This window comes from Alexandromys fortis, unplaced genomic scaffold (assembly GCF_014885135.2).
Source record: "Alexandromys fortis isolate MF-2015 unplaced genomic scaffold, M_Fortis_MF-2015_v1.1 scaffold_39, whole genome shotgun sequence".
NCBI lineage: Eukaryota > Metazoa > Chordata > Mammalia > Rodentia > Cricetidae > Alexandromys > Alexandromys fortis.
Window position 1 is genome coordinate 11,931,313 of NW_026067918.1, and position 18,703 is coordinate 11,950,015.

At 52.2% G+C, this 18,703-nt stretch overlaps 1 protein-coding gene across 6 annotated transcripts in view; it reads left to right on the forward strand.

The window, feature by feature from the left end:
* Positions 1–16,937, forward strand: part of Ccdc40 (coiled-coil domain 40 molecular ruler complex subunit) — a 43,863-nt gene extending 26,926 nt beyond the window's left edge. For 3 of the 6 annotated variants that reach the window (XM_050140256.1, XM_050140257.1, XM_050140258.1), the window contains 8 exons: positions 2,983–3,228; positions 4,332–4,545; positions 4,787–4,956; positions 5,049–5,140; positions 6,596–6,716; positions 11,640–11,828; positions 14,860–15,018; positions 15,931–16,937. In XM_050140256.1, the coding sequence (XP_049996213.1) occupies positions 2,983–3,228; positions 4,332–4,545; positions 4,787–4,956; positions 5,049–5,140; positions 6,596–6,716; positions 11,640–11,828; positions 14,860–15,018; positions 15,931–16,179 (1,440 nt within the window). In that variant the 3' untranslated portion in view covers positions 16,180–16,937. The other 3 variants (XR_007591334.1, XM_050140260.1, XM_050140259.1) reach the window with 3 other exon arrangements.
* Positions 16,938–18,703: the final 1,766 nt, after the last annotated feature.

Genomic DNA, 18,703 nt, shown 5'->3' on the forward strand with positions numbered 1-18,703 from the left:
TTATCAGGTTCTGGAAATGGCAGGCAGGACTCTGAGCAGTGAGCTATATCCCACCCCAGCTCCCCAAGCCCACTTTTTATTTATTTATTTTGGTTTTGTGAGATAAGTTTTCTCTGTGTAGCTCTGGAGCCTGTCCTGGAACTCTGTCCACCTGCCTCTCCCTCCCAAGTGCTGGGTTTAAAGGCCCAGCAGCACCACCCCTGCCCAGCCCTCTTTTTATCTTTGAGATAGGGTCTCACTAGTTGCCTAGGGTGAACGTGTTCTCTAGCTCAGGCTAGGCTTACACTCGTGACTGTCATGCCTTACTTAGTCTCCTGAGCATCTGGGACGACAGTTCCAGCTAATATTGTCTTATTGTTGAATGCCTGGAGAGTTTGTCCAGTGTACACGAGGCCCTGGGCTCTGTCTCCAGCACCAGGGATCGGGGAGGAAGGAGGCAGAACCCAGGGAGACATAAGGAAAACAACGGACGCTATAGTCCCACTGTCCAGGAAACCACTTCTAAATTTCCTCCCTTCTGCACACATTTACACACCACACACACTCACTCACGCTAACATTGCACTCATGTTAAACATCTGGTTTTGGGTCCATTTGATTACATTTTTATTAGTTTCATTGGCCCGTGACACAGGAAGAAATGTGCACAGGCAGTAAGCTGAGGACTCACTGAATTTTTCCATTTTCCGTTTTACCCGACAACATCCAACACGTTTGCTCTGGCCGCTACCCATCCTTCGATACCGCAAATCTTCACTTTTCACGACCTTCATAACGAGAGCATCCCGTATTATGATTGACAAGTCTCTTGTTAAGGGTTTCAGGCTGGCTCTGGTCTTTCAGTGTTTTGAGCAGCTCTGCAGAGATACCCGGGGTCTGGTAATGTATACACTCTGAGGACAAGCTACTAAAGCCACCAGTCCTGGGCGGAAGCCAGGGTTAGATATGGTGTCTCTGCAGTTAACACCTGAATCCAGCTCCCTTGAGACCAGGGCCTCAGAGGCTTGTATCTGCCACCACTGCTGTTCCTGTCATGGTGGCTGCTGTCACCTGGCCTGCTGAACCTTCCCATTGCACACACACTTTTGACCCGACTGTCCACGGCTGGCAGCGGCTAATGCATAGCCCCGCCGGATCTCTTTGGGATGTCCCGGGTGCTTTCGAGACACTAAGGGACATGGTGGGTGTGAAGCAGCCTGCTTGGCTATTGTTGCACAGGCTAGACCTGTCTCTTAAGGCTCCCGTTGCCAGGTCCCCACCCTGCTCCTTCCTAGACTGGGCATGTCCTGTCACCACCTCTTCCCACCAGGGGGCAGTAAAGAGTCTTAGGTTAACAACTTTATTTTCTGTGGTTTTCCAGCTGAAGTGGAGTCCTTGAAAGGGGACAGTGGATACTCAAAAGCCCTCTGCACCGGTGCCGGGTGGTGCAGGAACAGGGATCAGAGGGTGATTGTCAGGATTCTGTCTGGAGCTGGGCTAGAGAGAAGCGGGGAAGGGTGTCGATGCAGGATCTCATTATAAACTCGGGGGCAGAGCTGAGGTCCTGGGGTTCCTGGGAGGCCTGGATGCCTTCCTCAGGTCGCAGAGGATAGTGGTAGAGGCAACCTGTTCTGCCCAATCACAGTGTGAGAGGAAGAATATGCCATAATCTGAACGGGATCAGGAAATGTCCCACTGTGCATCACACAGCCATTAAAAATTAGACAGGAGAGGCTAAAGGTGAGGGCACACACTTTAAATCTCAGCACCTGGGAGGTAGAGGCAGCCAGCACTTATACAGTGAGCCCTTATCTCAAAAAAAATTTTTTAATTACAGAAGAATATGAGACAGGGGCCTGGAGAGATGGCTGAGACAGGGTGGGAGAGCAGGAGAGATGGCTCAGTGGTTAGCACTGGCTGCTCTTCCAGAGGTCCTGAGTTCAATTCCCAGCAACCACATGGTGGCTCACAACCATCTGTAATGAGATCTGGCACCCTTTTCTGGCCTGCAGAGATACCTGCAGGCAGAACACTATATACATAATAAATGTCTTAAAGAAGAAAAAAAGGGTATGAGACAGAATCGTTCAGACTAAAGAGATCAGTGGCATGTGGCCCCACCCCCCTCCTTGGGGGCCTGGGAGGGTGGGGTGCCCTGGAGGGTGGGGGGCACTGGAGGGGGAGGCCATGTGGACTGAACACTAGAAGGCTTCCAGGTGATCTGGTGCTAGCTCTGTGACAGGCTCGCCCATGATCCAGTATGTTCCCCTCTGTGACAGGCTCGCCCATGATCCAGTATGTTCCCCTTTGTGATAGACTCGCCCATGATCCAGTATGTTCCCCTTTGCACTTACGCTATGCTCGTTTATAAAGAAAATCCATCCCTGATAGCTCGCTTCTCCTGTCCCCAAATCTCACACTCCCTCCGTCCCTCCCTCCCTCCCTCCCTCCCTCCTTCCCTCCCTCCCTCCCTCCCTCCCTCTCTCACTCCCTCCAAGGTCTTACCATATAACCCTGGCCGGCCTAGAACTCTGTGTGTAGACCAGAGTAGTCTTAAACTGTGATTCTCCTGCCTCTACCTCCCAAGGGCCAGGATTAAAGACATAAACCAGCCATGAGGCAGAGGCAGGCAGATCTCTGAGAAAAAAGAAAAGAAAGACATGAACCAGCCCGACCTTTTGAGAGAGAGTCTCTTGTAGCCTACACTGACCTCAGACTCACTGTGTAGCCCAAGCTGGCCTTAAACTCAAGACCCTCCCACCTCAGTCTCCCGTGTGCTGGGATCACAGGCACGTAAAACTACACCCAGCTTTCTGTTTTTGCATCTCCATTGTGCAAACAAGCCCCTTGTAGGCTCTCAAGACTCAGGGCCCAGCCAGTTCGCTTCCTCACAACTGCAGGCAGGGATCTCTCCAGAATACATGTAGAGTGTCAAGGAAACAGCAGTCTGGCCCGTTCAAGTGGCAGAAAACGCTCACACCCCGTTGCCCTTCGTGCCCTCAGGTGACACATCTCTCAAAACTCGACGGCGACATCGCGCAGGCCACCCTGGACATCACCAACACTAACTGCAAGGTGGACATGCATAAGAAGACGCTGGCGGAGCTGGACAAGGAGGTGAAGCGGCTCAACGACCTCATCACCAACAGCGAGAGCGAGATCGTGCGGCGCACCATCCTCATCGAGAGGAAGCAGAGCCTCATCAACTTCTTCAACAAGCAGCTGGAGCAGATTGTGTCCGTGCTGGGGGTGAGGAACCGCCCTGGGCCCTGAGCCGTGTGCGCGGGGCTCGCAGATGGCAGACACCTCTCCTCACCCCCCCCCCCCAGTAGTGAAGTGGCCGTGTGCGCATGCTCCAGGCTGCAACCCCCCAGGCTGGGCTGGGTGACGAGGCTCCTCCCCACCTCTATAACCGGGACCTGAATTCCACATCGTCCTTCCCTGACGTGAACCTTATTTTTGATTTCTCTGGTTTGTTTTGTGAGACAGAGTTGCTGTGTGGCCCGGGTGGGCCCAGACCTTGCTGTCCTGGGGCCTTAGCTTCTGAGAGCTGTGTGCTACATGCCTGGCTTCTTTAGATTTTCTTCAAGGCTTTTGAGTCACACAGACACACAGGTAGCAGTCTGGACCGAGGCAATACTGCACTGTGGTTTAATCAGTTTGAGGGCTCCTTGTCTTTCCTGTAACTCAGGTGACTTACCTGTAAGTCACTTACCGGGAACCTAAGGACCCACCATGGATTTGAAGTCCTCAAGTAGAGCAGGGAAGCCCTCTTCTGCCTATGGATGGTCTGAGGTCAGAGAACATATTCAGAGTGTCCTAGCGGGTGGAAGGCCGTGCCCACAAGGACCTGGGACCTCAAAGCCAGTGAAAGATAGGAGGGCTGTCTGAGCCCTTGAAGTAAATGCCATGAATTCATGATTCTCCATAGCCCACCCCAAAAGAAGGGCTGTGGGGAGCTAGCTCAGTCTGTAAAGTGCTCACTTCGTGATCATACAGACCTGGGTTCCACCCCGGCACCCACAGTAAAAACCAGGCATAGCAGTTTGTCCCTGTAATCCCAATACTGGGGAGGTAGGGACCAGAGGATCCCTGCAGCCTGCTGGCCAGTCAGTCCCACCAATCAATAAATTCCAGATTCCCCGAGAGACCCTGTCTGAACAAGATAATACTCATTCATTATGGCACGCTTATCTCTGTGGCTGCGCATGGGGCGCACGCACGCACACAGACACACACGTGCACGCACGCAAACGCACATGTGCACATGTATATACAGCACACATGAATAATAATAAAAGCAAACCTGAGGATCCCGAGGCTCACGCTGCCCTCCAATTAAATCCCTCCAGGGGGAAGAAGCTGGACCCCTGGAACTGGAGATCAAAAGGCTGTCGAAGCTGACGGAAGAGCACAACGCGGGAGTGGCAGAGGCGCAGATGAACTGGCTGCGCCTGCAGCAGGAACTGGTCCAGGTTACACACGAACGCGAGGAGCAAATGGTGTCCCTGGACCAGCTCAAGAAGGAGATGCACATTATGGAGCAAAAGAAGCTTCGCTTAGACAGTGAGAATGTCTTTGGTCTTTCTCCTTCCCACCCTGCCCTAAGGCCAGGTGTTGGAGGCAAAGGGCCGACCTGCCTTCCCTAGATACCCACAGCATCTGAGCCCCCCTCCCCACCCCTCCTCTGATCTCCACCTGCGTCAGACAGGACAGGAAGGGATGGAAGGGGGGCATAGCTGCTGCCCGCTGAGGACCCCTGGACCTCCAGCATCGCCCCTCCCCCCGCCACCTGTCCCCCCCACAGACAAGATTGAGCAAGAGAAGAAGGAACAGAAGGAGATCAACCGGCACATGAAGGACCTGAACAATGACCTGATCAAACTCAACACGCTGATGGACAAGAACCGGTGTGACTCCGAGCAGCTGCAGCAGAGCAACCTGGTGGCCGAGACAGAGTTTGTGCGCACACTGAAGGTTGGCACTACCCGCCGCCTGCTCAGTCACCCCCAGGGTCTCCAGGGGCCACAGGCCTGGGCCATCCTCACAGCTCTCCCCGGTCCACGCAGGACGCAGAGAGAGAGACCATCCAGATGGAGGAAAAGCTGACGCAGCTCCGTGAAGAAAAGACCACCCTCCTCAACAGCCTGGTGGAGGCCGAGTGAGTAAGGGGCTCAGCCGTGTGGCGCTGCTAAAGGTCACCAGACCTGTCAAGGTTCTGTGGGAATGGCCACCAAACGTTGGCACCACTGGGGAGTAGCTCTGAAGGCCAGCTTTGTGAACCCCAGAAGAACCACAGAAAGCCACTGTACAGATCTGTAGAATAACCCTCGGCGGCAACCGCCAGCCAGGCCAGTATCCCTGAGTATTGAGTGGTTTCCTTTGGGATAAAGTTTATAAAATATATCTTATTTTTATGGAAAAAGGTAGTAATATATAAACCCAACCCCAAGCATTTTACACTGTGGCAGAGTAGAAAAGGAGAAACGGGGAGATGGCTCAGCGGATACAGGAGGACCTGAGTTCACATCTCCAGCACCCACGTAAAAAGCCATGCATGGCCAAGTGTGCCCATAACCCCAGCACGACGGAGCTTGGTCTAGCTCTAGGTTCACTGAGAGACCTGTCTCCTGAGACTGCGTGGAGAATAACAGTACAGGAAGCCAGATGTCCTCTGGCTTCTGCGTGCGCACGTGCATACCACCCCCTCCCCCCCACTGAACTATGGGAAAAGGGAGAATGCGTAGTATCAGCTCTGGTCCGTGCGTGCCTGTGCATGTACGTGTGTGTACGTGTGTATGTGTGTACTGGAGATGGAATTCAGGACCTTGCATGTGCCAGGCAAGTGTTCTACCTCTGAGCCCTTCCCAGCCCCCAATATTCATCCTAAGAGACCGCTGTATAGATAGATTCCTTGTTTGGTTTGTAGCAAGACCATTCCCTTTGAGGCAATTTTACATTGTCATGGTGTCTTTGCATTTTGCACACACATGTACCTCTCCCTTGGAAACCGTTTGTAGGCACCATGAGGGTGCCCCTTGATTGGCAGGAGTATTCTAGAAGGGATCATGTGTTTCTTGCCACTTGACAAGATCTGTGCATTAACTCACACACACACAGACACACAGTGGCTTTGGGGCTTGTGGTCTGGGTTACATTTGGGCAGCTTTCTGACAGTTTTTCACTTCTTGACTTTTACCAATCACGTGTCCATTCTCAGTTCCTCAGTTGTGTTTCCCTGCTGCCTCCCCATCTCTCTCTCAAGCAACCAGAGTTACAGTCGGTGTAGGAAACCACATGGGTGCTGGGGACTGAATCCAGGCCCTCTGCCAGAGCAGGCAGGGTTCTCCAGCCCGTCTCTCATCTCTCCCGCTTTTAATTTTCCCCTTTCCCTCCTCCTCCTCTCTCTCTCTCTCTCCTCTCCTTCCTCTCCTCCCCGCCAGCCCATATGCAGAAGTCTGTCTGTCCAAAGACTTGACAAACCATTTTGTAAGGAACCTGAGTTAAAGACTTTTTGGCTTCGTTTGCCACACTCCTGGGCAGAGGTGGTGGTGGGGTCTCTGCCACTCCAGCTCAAACTGCTCCGGCCCTGACACTGCCTCTCCTGCCTCTGAAGACACCAGATCATGCTCTGGGAGAAAAAAATCCAGCTGGCAAAGGAGATGCGCGCCTCAGTGGATTCCGATACCGGGCAGACAGAGATCCGGGCCATGAAGGCCGAGATCCACAGGATGAAGGTGAGTGTGTCAGGGCTGTGGGTGTAGGCGGCAGAGATGCTGCAGATGGGGAGCCATTCAGCCACCCTGCCTCTGGCAACAGGCAAGATCCCTGGGGAGGACCCGCTGCTGTATAGTGGCTGCATTGCAGTAAATGCGGCTGCAGGCTCTGTGCCGTCACCCACCTCTCACACCCCAGGTCTGCCTGACTTCCGTCTATACTGGCAGAGTAACCCCACAGCAGCCAGGACATGTGCTCGGGTGCACATCACCCCATAAAGCGCTGTCTTATCGTGACTCCAAGCACTCAAGGCCCCTCTGACGTTCTCAAACACTGGCTGTAACGCCCAGTTTCCCAGCCCAATGGTCTCACCTCACTGTGGAACAAGAAGAACCTCAAATGGGCTGGTGTGGTGGTGCCCATCTTTAATCCCAGCAGTTTGAGGCTAGCCTGCTGTACACAGCAAGTTCCAGTTGGCCAGGGTGACACACTGAGACCCTGTCTCAAACACGAGCAACAAAAAACAACTCATGTCGTGGGGAAGTCGCTTGTTCACTTCTGGTTGCTCAGCAGCTCAGACCCGAAATAACCACACACAAACTGTATTAATTAAATCACTGCTTGGCCCATTAGCTCTAGCTTCTTATTGGCTAGTTCTTACATATTAGTTTAACTAGAAATGGGATAGTTTAACCCATTTCTAGTAATCTGTGTATCACCACGTGGCTGTGGCTTACTGGGTAAAGTTTCAGCGTCTCTCTTCAGCAGGGTTACATGGCTTCTCCCAGCCTCTGCCCTTCTTTCACCCAGCATTCAGTTTAGTCCCCTCCACCCCCACCTAGCTCTGTTCTACCCTATCAGGCCAAGCCAGTTTCTTTCTTTATTAACCAATAAAAGCAACACATAGACAGAAGGACCTCCCGAACTCAAAAAAAAAAAAAAAAGCTCAGGGGCACCTCATCCCACCTCTCAGGAGCAGTGGACTTCACTGACTGTAAGAACAGCTAAATCACAAATGACCATCAGTTTAAGGTTCAAGACCTTAGGGATGAAAATAAGAGCAGTTAGGGGCTGGAGAGATGGCTCGGCGGTTAAGCGCACTGGTTAGTCTTCCAGAGGTCTCGGATTTGATTCCAGCACTCATGTGATGGCTCACAGTTTTATGTAACTCCAGTTCCAGAGATCAGACAGATGTTCTCTCTTGGCCTTCATAGGTACCAGGCATGCAGGCGAGACACACATTCTCAGAAAATAAAGTGTTAAATAAAAACAGATCAGTTAGCCACAGCGGCATTGCTTTTCCGATGTCATTCATTATGGAATGGCCTCAGGCTGTTGGCTGCTCTTAGCCCTCCCGCATGAGCTGAGCTGGCATGTCGCTCAGCAGTAAAGCGTCTGTGTGCATGCTCAAGGCCTAGGATTTGCTCCCCAGTGTGACCGATGTTGACCTGACAAGATCCATAGTCACCTAGAGGACACTGTCTGAGGGCGCCTGAGAGGTGTCATCTAGATTAGTTTAGCACACCTGTGGGGAATTATCTAGATTAGGCTAATTGAGGTTGTAAGAGCCACCTGACTCTGGGCCCCACTCCTATAGACTCAGTAAAGGAGAATGGGAGCTGAGCACTCATTGCTAACTAAGGATGCAGGGTGACCAACCGGCCAAGCCCCTGCACCCTTCCCCACCATGATTGGTTGTACTGCTTAGAACAGCAAATCAGGCCTGGCGGCGGCAGTGGTGGTAGCACACACCTTTAATCCCAGCACTTGGAAGGCAGAGGCAGGCGGATCTCTGTGAGTTTGAGGTCAGCCTGGTCTACAGAGTGAGTTCCAGGACAGGTAGGGTTACACAGAGAAACCCTATCTCTAAAAACCAAAAACCAAAACAAAACAAAAAACTGAAAGCCAGAATAAGCCCCTTCCTCACTTAAATTCTTTTTGTCCGGATAGTTCATCACAGCAAGAAAATCAGTAACTAAACGTCCAGTGTAGTGATATTTCATTTGTACTTTAATAAATAAAGCTTGCCTGAAGATCAGAGAGTAAAACAGCCACACTGATCAGCCTTACAAACCAGGCAGTGGTGACACGCACCTTTAATCCCAGTAGCCACACTAGTTTGCCACAGAAACCAGGCGGTAGTGGTGCACACCTTTAATCCCAGCCCCAGAGAGGAATATAAAACAGGAGGAGACAGCTCTCACACAAAGTCTCATTCTGAGATTCCTGGAGGCAGGATCGTCATTTCAGACTGAGGTAGAGGTAAGAGCCAGTGCCTGACTGTTTTGCCTTTCTGACCTTCAGGTTGAACCCCAATTTCTGTCTCTGGGTTTTTATTAATTGTGCTACACGCCCAGCATGCATAAAATGAAATATAAAGCTAAGAACCACAATAAATGCCTGCAATGCATCCCAGCATCCAGGGGTCCGATGCAAGAGGAGGATGTTAAGTTCAAGACCAGCCTCAGCATCATACACACACATCAATTTAATTGGGATTTTCAAAGCATAAGCAGGCCAGATGTGGTGGTGCACACTGTAATCCCAACACATGGAGGTTGGAAGCAGGAAGATCAGGAGTTCAAAGTCATCCTCGGCTAAACAGAGAATGCAAAGTCAGTCTGGACTACATGAGACCCTGTCCCAAAAGAAAAGCACAGAAATTGTGTGGTTGCTGCAGCGGACTAGCTCCTCATCCCTGAGGTGAGGGGGAAGCCAAAGGTGTCCTCTCACCCTGCCTCCAGCATCCCTGTGTGCCCCATTGCTATGTCACCCCCTAGGGGTCAGTGGCCTCCCTCCACACATGCAAATGGTTTGGCTTCCTCCACCTCTGCAGAACCTGTGTGCACAGATATGACCCCAGCCTCAGCTGTGACGGATGGCAGTGTGGGACACCTCAGCTATGACCTACGTGCTTGCTGGTTGGTGTTTGCTGGGATCCAGCCTGACATAACCAAGGCCATCTCAGTCATAACTGCCTTCTTGCCTACCAGGTGACCCTGGCAACGCTCTAAACCCTATAGCACAAACAAAGTCACTGAACCCATCAGCTGGGCATGGTGAGCCATTGGCACATGGGCTTTCTTTCTTTTGAAGGATTTTACTGTTTTGAACCAGGTATAATGTTGATTGCCTTTAATCCCAGCACTTGTGAGGCAGAGGCAGGTAGATCTCTGTGACCTCAAGGCCAGCCTGGTCTACAAAGTGAGTTCCAGGACATCCAGGCCTACACAGTGAGACTGTGTCTCAAACTTTTTATTATTTATTTTTAATTATGTATATATGCATGTGTGCATCTGCATGGGGTATGTGCACATGAGCACAGCCCGAAGGGTCCAGCAGAAGCATCAGATTCCCCTGAAGCCGGAGGTCCAGGCAGCTGTGGGCCTCCTGATGTGGTGCTGGGAATCAAGCTCAGGGCCTCCTCAAGAGCAGCTAGCTCTCTTTAACAACAGAGCTGTCTCTTCAGCCTCCCCACCCCCAGGCTGTTTGGTAATTGATGTTGGATAAATTAGTCGTTGGTAAGGTTCGTTCATCTGGCTGTGCACCTCTGCCTGGCTTAGCACAGAAACCTCTTCTTCCTACCTTGGGATGTGGTCACCCAAGCACGCTCTTTCCTCAAGTCCCCGTTAAAATGTGCCTCCTGTAATTAGATCTGTCTGTCACTTTCCCCATTCCCGGCAGAGTTTCTCAGAACGAGGGAGGGGTCCCCAGAGAAGCAGAGCCAACGTGACGTGTGTACAGTCATGCTCTGAAGCAGAGCCAACATGACATGTGTACAGTCATGTTCTGTAATGTGTGCGTACACCACGATGGCCCGTGAGAGCCCTCGGAGAGCCAGCACCGTATGCCAGCTAAATCCAAAGCATCCCACCATCTTCCCAGGCACCCCCACTGGAGACGGTGGGTCCACTTTACTCCGTCCACTAGTGCACACGAACATGCTGATCCCCACAGCTACCCGGGCCACCCTCAGGCCAATCAGATAGATACATAACAGTAAATATGTTGCAATCCACCCCCCTCCTGAAATCTAGATTACCAAAGGCTATATGTAGATTCTCAGCTTTAAGGGGACCTGTCAGGTTGCTTTTGCATGTGCGTGTGTCAGCATCGCGTCCTATCAACTCTGACGTTGGGGCGCTGACAGTCACTGACATTTATCCATTGCCTTCTTGTTTCTTGTAGGCATGTGAATGACTGGCTGTGTGTGAGCGCTCGTGTGTGCTTGTGAGTGTGCAGAAGTCAGAGGGCACCCTCAGGAACGTTGGTCACTTCCTTTGAGGCAGGGTCTCTCGGGGGCCAGGAGCTCACCCGTAGATGGCACTGAGTGACCTACAGGCCCCAGGGCTGCTCCTGTCACTGCCTCCCCAGCACTGGGCTTGAAAGTGTGCAGAGCCACCCCTGACCTTTTCTGTGAGTTCTGAGGACCAAACCTGGCTCTTCACATTCTGAGGCGAACGCTTCACCGACTGAGCCATTTCCTGAGCCCTGCCCCCTTCCTTTTAAATCATATTCATCCACGCTAACATTCATGAAATAGAATACACTTATCCAAACGAGCTACAAATGTTCCCAGGGCCTAAGAAGTCCTCATGCACTCACGCAGTCCATGCTCGCAAGCCGCAGCCCTCAGCCTCTGTCACAGTCAGTTAACCAAACCCCCATCTTCAGACAAACTTAACCGCCCTCTCACCACAGCTGCCAGAGAACCTGGTGTGGTCCTCTCCTTCCTCTCCTCCTGCCTTCCCTTTGCACCAATTACAAGAATAGCTGTACCTCTCCCATCGGTGTGTGCTGTCTCTCCGTCTCCTTGTGGCCCTCTCTGCATCCCTGACACTTCACTGGCCAGTGTCAAAGGCAGACAAGCCAGGGAGGGTGGGCTGGCCGGCCACTCTCACGTAAGCCGTGCCCTGCCCGGCCCCTCTGTCTTGTGTCCCCAGGTCAAGCACGGGCAGCTGCTGAAGCAGCAGGAGAGGATGATCCAGGACATGGAGCTGGCTGTAAGCCGCAGGGAGACCATTGTAGTCCAGGCTGAAGGGCAGAGGAGGATAGACAAGAAGACCATTACCAGAACAGACTTCCATTACCAGCAGAATGAGCTGCGAAAGAAAATTAGGGACACGCACAAGGTACGACCCGCGCTTGCTTTGCTTCCGTGACCCAGTGATATTCCAGAGCCGCGTCCCTGCCCAGGCTGCACATCTGTATCGGAGTTGGGACACAGGCATATGCTGGGGTTCACCTTTCCTCACCGCACACGGTCAGCACGCATCTCCAGCCGTCCCCACAGGCTGGCCCGAGGCCTCTGCTCCCACCTTGCCTGCTCCGGCTCATCCCTCAACTCTGAGGGACATAGGAGAGCCAGCAGACATAGTTCACAGTCCACAGTGCCCTCCCGTTCCCATCTTCCCTTCTCCCCATCCCTGTGGGTCGAGGTCACCGCTGTGGTATCACATCTGTGACGACAGGAAAGACAGAACTCTGGAACAGAACGATCCCTCCCACACTGGTGACACATACTGCCACATCTTCTGGGCTGTGGCCTCTGTCTGGGAAGGGGGACATGTGTCCTACATGCCAGTTCCTGCTTGGTGAAGAGTGGCAGCTGTCAGAGTGACTGTGCCCGACAGGTGTTTCCAAGCACGCTGGCCAAAGCTGCCCTCGGCCCTGTCGGTGGAAGTCGGTCCACACTGGGCACCACCCAGCAGTGCGGGAGGCCACTTCCTGCTAACAGAAGCAGTCTCTGAGATCTTGGAGGAGCCATGGCAAAAAAAACTCAATTACTCAAAAGTAGGTGGGAAGACGGGCTGATGCAAAGGTGGCAGCTCCCTCCTCCCTAAGAGAGGACTAGACACACCACTCAAGTGCACCCCGCCGTCCTCCCTAAGAGAGGACTAGACACACCACTCAAGTGTACCCCCTGGCAACCACCAGCCCAGAGCCCTGGGGTTGAAAGTTCCCATCTGTCTCACAGCCCACACGAACAGGCTTTGTGTCCTTGGGCATATATTGGACCTGTTCAAAGCTTCTGGGAGAAATAGGAGCAGTACCCACCTCCCGGGGAGTCAGATGGTTGAGTCTAACAGCAACCATAACCATGTATGGTCTGCTTCGTCTTACTGACCTGTGGAGTCCACCTCGTAGAATTATCCAGAGAACAGAGTACCAGCATAGTCCCCATAGGAGCAGGACATAGGACACACACCGGTGAGCCCACCACTCAGACTGAGACAGGAGAACTGCCTCAAGTTCAAAGCATCCGAAGCTATATATAAGACCCTGTCTCAAAACCATGGACATTTAAAGTCTCTATAGGGTACATTCTGTATAGGAAATGATCAGTTAGAATCATTCCTGGGGCTGTGACTGGAAGCTTCTGGAGTGAGGTGGCGGAGTGGCCTTGCTCAGTTGTCATTTGCCACACCTGCCTGCCTCTCTAGTTCCTTCCTTGGCTTCCTGCAGCACACCTGACCTGTCCACCTGCCCTGGATGCCTTCTCTGCCCCCACCTCCACCTTCTCTGCCCCACCACCCCACGACAGGGAATGCGTCAGCCCCGCCACGTGCGCCATGGCCTCCACCGTCTGGCCACAAACGGGGGGGGGGGCCTTTCCTCCTCCCAAAGTCCTGTGTTCCCAGGAAGCAAACAAGGATGACTGTTTCTTTCTCACCGTTTATGCAGGCCATGAGTCAGCCGCCAAACACTGCCAGTACCTTCGTTGTCATGGTAACGTTCCATCCCTGCTGGCCTTCCCTCCCTGAAACCCTGCTGAGAACACTTCCTGAAACACCGTGTTCCAGTGGGGCTCTGCAGAGGAGCCCCCACCACACTGTCAAGCACCCCACTCCTACCCTCCTTCCTTACACTTCCCATGTAGCCTCGTCCCGTCCTGCTCAAGGCTGTAGTGCTGATCCTGGATCCTGGTCCCCACGTCCCTCTGCTCCTTCAGGGCACGGACGGCTGACTTCCCCAGTCTTTTAGGAAGCACAGCCTCCCTAGTCGGCGGCGTTGTGGGCTCAGGGCCCCGGTGTGGTTGTCTCATAGGTTACTACCCCCACCCCATACATTCTACACGGTCTGTGGCTGTCGGATTCCAAAACTATGAGCCTATTCCCACCTGGTCTAAAGGTCAGAGAGTTACGATTTTCTTCTTTTCCTTCAAGGTTATTGTGTTTCTACTGAAAACAAAGGTCCCACCTAGATTTAGGTCAGAGAGTTCTGCTCTCTCGAGGTTATTGTCAAAGGATGTGGCTAATAGCCAGACCTTGTATTTCAGGAACAGAGAAGTAGATCTGTTTCTACCTCTCAAACAAAAGTCTAAGGCCCCAACTAGGTTCCTACCCCCTTAGGGAGATAACAATGGATTCCACGCAGGGAGTGGTTTGCCAACAGACTGTTTTGGTCTAGGGTGTGAGCATTACTTGTCTTGTTCCAGCGACCGAAGGTTTTAACTAAGATTGTAGCCCACGACCTTCTACTGGTCTGTTCATTTCCTTGTAGCACATCAATGCAGTTTTTTTTTTTTTTTTTTTTTTTATCTTACTCCTACCCTTTGGGGTCGGAGTATTTTAAGCGAATGGAAATTAAACGCGGGTGATTTCAGTATTCGCTGGAACTCCCTCCCGGTACTATCCTATGTTTCTGTTTTATTATTTTCACTCACGTCTTAATCCTCTTTACTAACTTTTCTAATCCCCAGACCCCTACCTACTGGCAAGTGGTATTTTTGTCCAAGCTGGTCACTGACATGTCCCCATAGAATACTCGGTCCCCAGTTGGTGGCACTGTTTGGGCATGTTTAGGAGGCATGGCCTTGCTAAAGGAAGTGTCCGTGGTGGCAGGCTTTGAGAGGTTAACAACTTGCACCATTTCTAGCTTACTCTCTCTGCTTTGCCTTTGTGGTCTGAAGATGTGAGCCCTCAGCTTTCTGCGCCAGCCACCACGCCTCTGCTCTTGCCACCGTGGGCTCTGATCCAGACAAATCCTTCCTTCTCTAAGTCGCCTTGACCATGACGTTTTTATCACAGCAATAGAAACGTAACTGATACAGGAATCCCCCCTAGAATAAATTCCAAGGCACATGGCTGGTCTTTAGCTGGATGTCTCCGTCTCCTAAGTGACAGGGATGCAGGAATCCATTGGGTCCTTCTTCTCTCCTAGGCCACAGAGGAATGCATCAAGACCATCTCAGAACTGGAAGAATCTCAAAAACTCCTAAGCAGCTCCCTTCAGGAGAAGCAGCAGTCCCTGTCAGATATGCAGGGTGACATAGACGTTCTGGAAGATGAGATCAACAAGCTCACAGCTCTCAAACGGCAGGTAAATCTTGGGAGCTCTCTGGGCCTGAACCCCAAGAGAAGCCTTGTGTCCCCGATGACAGTCTCCCCGGGGACCAGCTACATCTTCAGCTGGCGGTGACACCAACTACTCTCGTTTACATCCCTTGCGATTTGGTCACACCATACATTTTGATCTCTACCCGTTATTGGCCGGGCACCATTTCTGATGCCTGGGCAAACGACTAGACACAATATCTCTGGCTGTATTGAAGGTTAAATTCTTGCTCCACGAAGATGGAAGATGTCAGGGCCTCCGAGTAAAATCAAGGGGTTGAGTTTTTGAGAGGAGCAATCCAAGAAGGCTATGTAAGAAACATGTTTGAGTCTACAGAGCTAGTTCCATGACAGCTAGGGCTGTTACACGGGGAAACGCTGTCTCAAAAAAGAATGGAAGGCAGGAAGAGAGGGAGGGAGAAAAGAGAAACATGTTTGAGTCAAGACTTCATGGAGGTGGGAGAAGAAGAAGCCGTTCAGGTAGGCAGGGTAGCCTGGCCAAGAGGGGCCTGCCCAGACTGTACCAAGTCTTGACCCCGGGGGACAGTGTAAAGCGCTAGGGCTGAGGGTCACCTGGAACCAAAGGGATCCCCGCCCCCCAGGCTCTGGGGCCACATGGAGCAGAGCATCTAGGGTAGACTCAAGGGGCACAGCAAACTTGAATCCCAGTGGGATTTCCAGCTGGACCGGCTGTGCTGTGAGTCTAACAGGACTGCAGGGTGTCAGGAGTGTGTCTAGTACCAGGCCTGGCATAGAGCAGTGGAAACACCTCCCCCATGGGAGAGCAAGTCTCCCATCTGGGACGCAAGACCCCTCCCCTTGAGTCCCCGGAGACTGGGTGGAGGACAGGAGTCCTCTTGACTTGTGGGGACTGACGCGGGGTCTCTTTCCCACCCAGAACCTTTTGGAGATCGTGGCCCTGCAGACGCGGGCCAAGTACCTGCAGGCTGTAGTGGAAGGGAAGTACGTGCTCCTGCACCGCAGCAGCAAGAGCCTGCTGATGGAGCGCAAGCGTTTAGATGTCCGGCTGGCCCAGTTCAACGCGGTCCTCTCCCAAGTGCAGGAAGACTACCCCCAGTACCAGGAGGTGCTGAGAAAGATTCAGCAGAAGATTGTCAGCAAGCTGGAGCCCCGAGAGCCCTCCTAGACAGCACTTGGCCCGCACTTGCCAAGGCTGCCCTGATGGAGACCCTGTTCCAAAAAGCCACGTGTGCCCTAGAATGACACCCTACTTAGGAGACACTGACAAGCCAGACCTGTATTCACTCACAGCCACTGTGCTGTTCACACCAGGTGTAGTGCAGCATCCCTGATCTGCTTGGGTGAATGTGCCTGCCGGCAGAGGCATCACCTGGGCATAAAAATCCACTCTCCTGTGGGGCTTACCCATCCAGGTAGGTCCATTCTGTTGTCAGTTCCGCGGCCTACATCTGATACCTATCACACTGTCCTGGGACAGGCCCTCGGCTTTGTGGGGCAAGTAAGGGAGAGAGGGCCCCACGGAAGCCGGGGACAAGACTGCCTTGGCCCTCAAGTGTCTGCCCCAGCCCATCTGAAGCCCACAAGCTAACCTCATTCTGGTTCCCCAGCTCCACCCCACAGAAAGCTCCACCTTATCCTGCCCCCATCCCCTATGATCAAAACCCAAAGATCAAAGCTAAGGACCCCAGGATTCCAAGGAGGGCAAACATCTACCTACAGAGGTGGTAACTACATCAGTAAAGGGTCACCTACCTGGCGCTCACCCACCCACCTCTGACTGTTCTCTTCACCTCTGCCTCCCCTCCTCTGGGTTTCTGAGCACCGGCTGCCTTTGTGCTTCTGTAGATAGGAAATAGAAAATGTCCTGTGGAATAATTTCAGTTTTAAACTTTACAACAGAAAAAATAAAATTTACGAAAGAAAGCTATTTCTGGGTCAAAGGAGTAAGACATGTTCATCCTAACAATGAAATACAAAAACAGCCAAGAGGGCTGGAGACCCCAGCCACGCCCACCCCACCCAGGACACACCCACTGCCTGTCTGGCCCTCCCCTTCAGTACTTGCTGTGTGTTTGTTCTGCTTAGCAAATGAAGTCTGCTGTGTGTCCATCACTTGCATGATACGGAATAAACTAGGCTCAGCTACCTGTTATCAGTGTCAACTAAAGAGACAACAGTGAAAAGCAGAGAAAGGTGTAGTGATATTTCATATATATATATATTGGTTTTTCGAGACGGGATTTCTCTGTAGTTTTTGGTGCCTGTCCTGGAACTAGCTCTTGTAGACTAGGCTGGCCTCAAGCTCACAGAGATCCGCCTGCCTCTGCCTCCCGAGTGCTGGGATTAAAGGCATGCGCCACCACCGCCCAGCTTTTTTTCATTTTCTTTCTTTTTGTTACCTGCTCTTCCAAAGGTAGAATTCCCAGCAACCACATGGTGGTTCAAACCACCTGCAATGGGGTCTGGTGCCCTCTTCTGGCCTGCAGGCATACATACAGACAAAATATTGTATACATACTAAATTAAAAGAAAAAAAAAAACAGGTGGTAGTGGTGCACACCTTTAATTCCAGAACTAGAGAGGAATATAAAATGAGAGGAGACAACTGGGCGGTGGTGGCGCACGCCTTTAATCCCAGCACTCAGGAGGCAGAGGCAGGCAGATCTCTGTGAGTTCGAGGTCAGCCTGGACTACAAGAGCTAGTTCCAGGACAGGAACCCTGTTTCAAAAATAAAAAAAAAAAAAATGGGAGGAGACAGCTCTCAGGCTCAGTCTCATTATGAGGATTTCCTGGAGGCAGGATCACCATTTTGGACTGAGGTCGAGGTAAGAGCCAGTGGCTGGCTGCTTTGCCTTTCTGACCTTCAGGTTGAACCCCAATTTCTCTCTCTGAGTTTTTATTACTCATGCTTCAAAGGGGGAGTTATTAAATGTGGCCACAGTGGGAAGTGGCACAAATAATGGACCACCATCCATTCCAGGCCCACCTTGCGGGTCCCGATGTGAGGTTTAATAGGGCAGAAGTCTGTATGGCTAAGCAGTCTTGGCCAAAGTGAGGTCCTGTCCATCACTGGTCATCTCTTGGCACTAATTAACCCTGCACTGCGTTCTGACAAGCTTCCAGAACTGTGTGCAGTGTCTTCCAGGACATCCCCTGTCTCACAGAGATCCGCCTGTCTCTGCCTGCCGAGTGCTGGGATTAAAGGCGTGTGCCACCATTGCTTAGCTTACTTTAGTTTTTGAAACAGGGTCTCACCAGGTGTCCTATGTTGGACTCAAATTAGCAATCCTCCTGCCTCTGTCTCCTGAGTGCTGGGATCACATGCTCACACCACCACCCTGTGCTTACGTCTCAATTTATGACCATCAATGTCAAAAGCCTGACGTCATTTTATGCTTTCACCAGCATAGGGGTTTGTGTGTGTGTGTGTGTGTGTGTGATCACGTGTTTTTGACTCTTTCCCTACGGAGCAAGCTGACGGAGCTCCCAGTCTGGACTGGTTTTCATCTCTCACTGAAGCTTTCGAGGTGCTGGACGGGTGGCCTTGGGTTAGATCTGTTCTGTGCCAGCTTCTTCCCGTCTTCCCGGTCACCGCCCGGTGACACCTGCGCGCTCTGCCGCCCGCAGCCACTAGGGGGCGCAGCGAGAACGCCCACGCCGGAGGCCGAGTCACGTGGTCCGTGCTGTC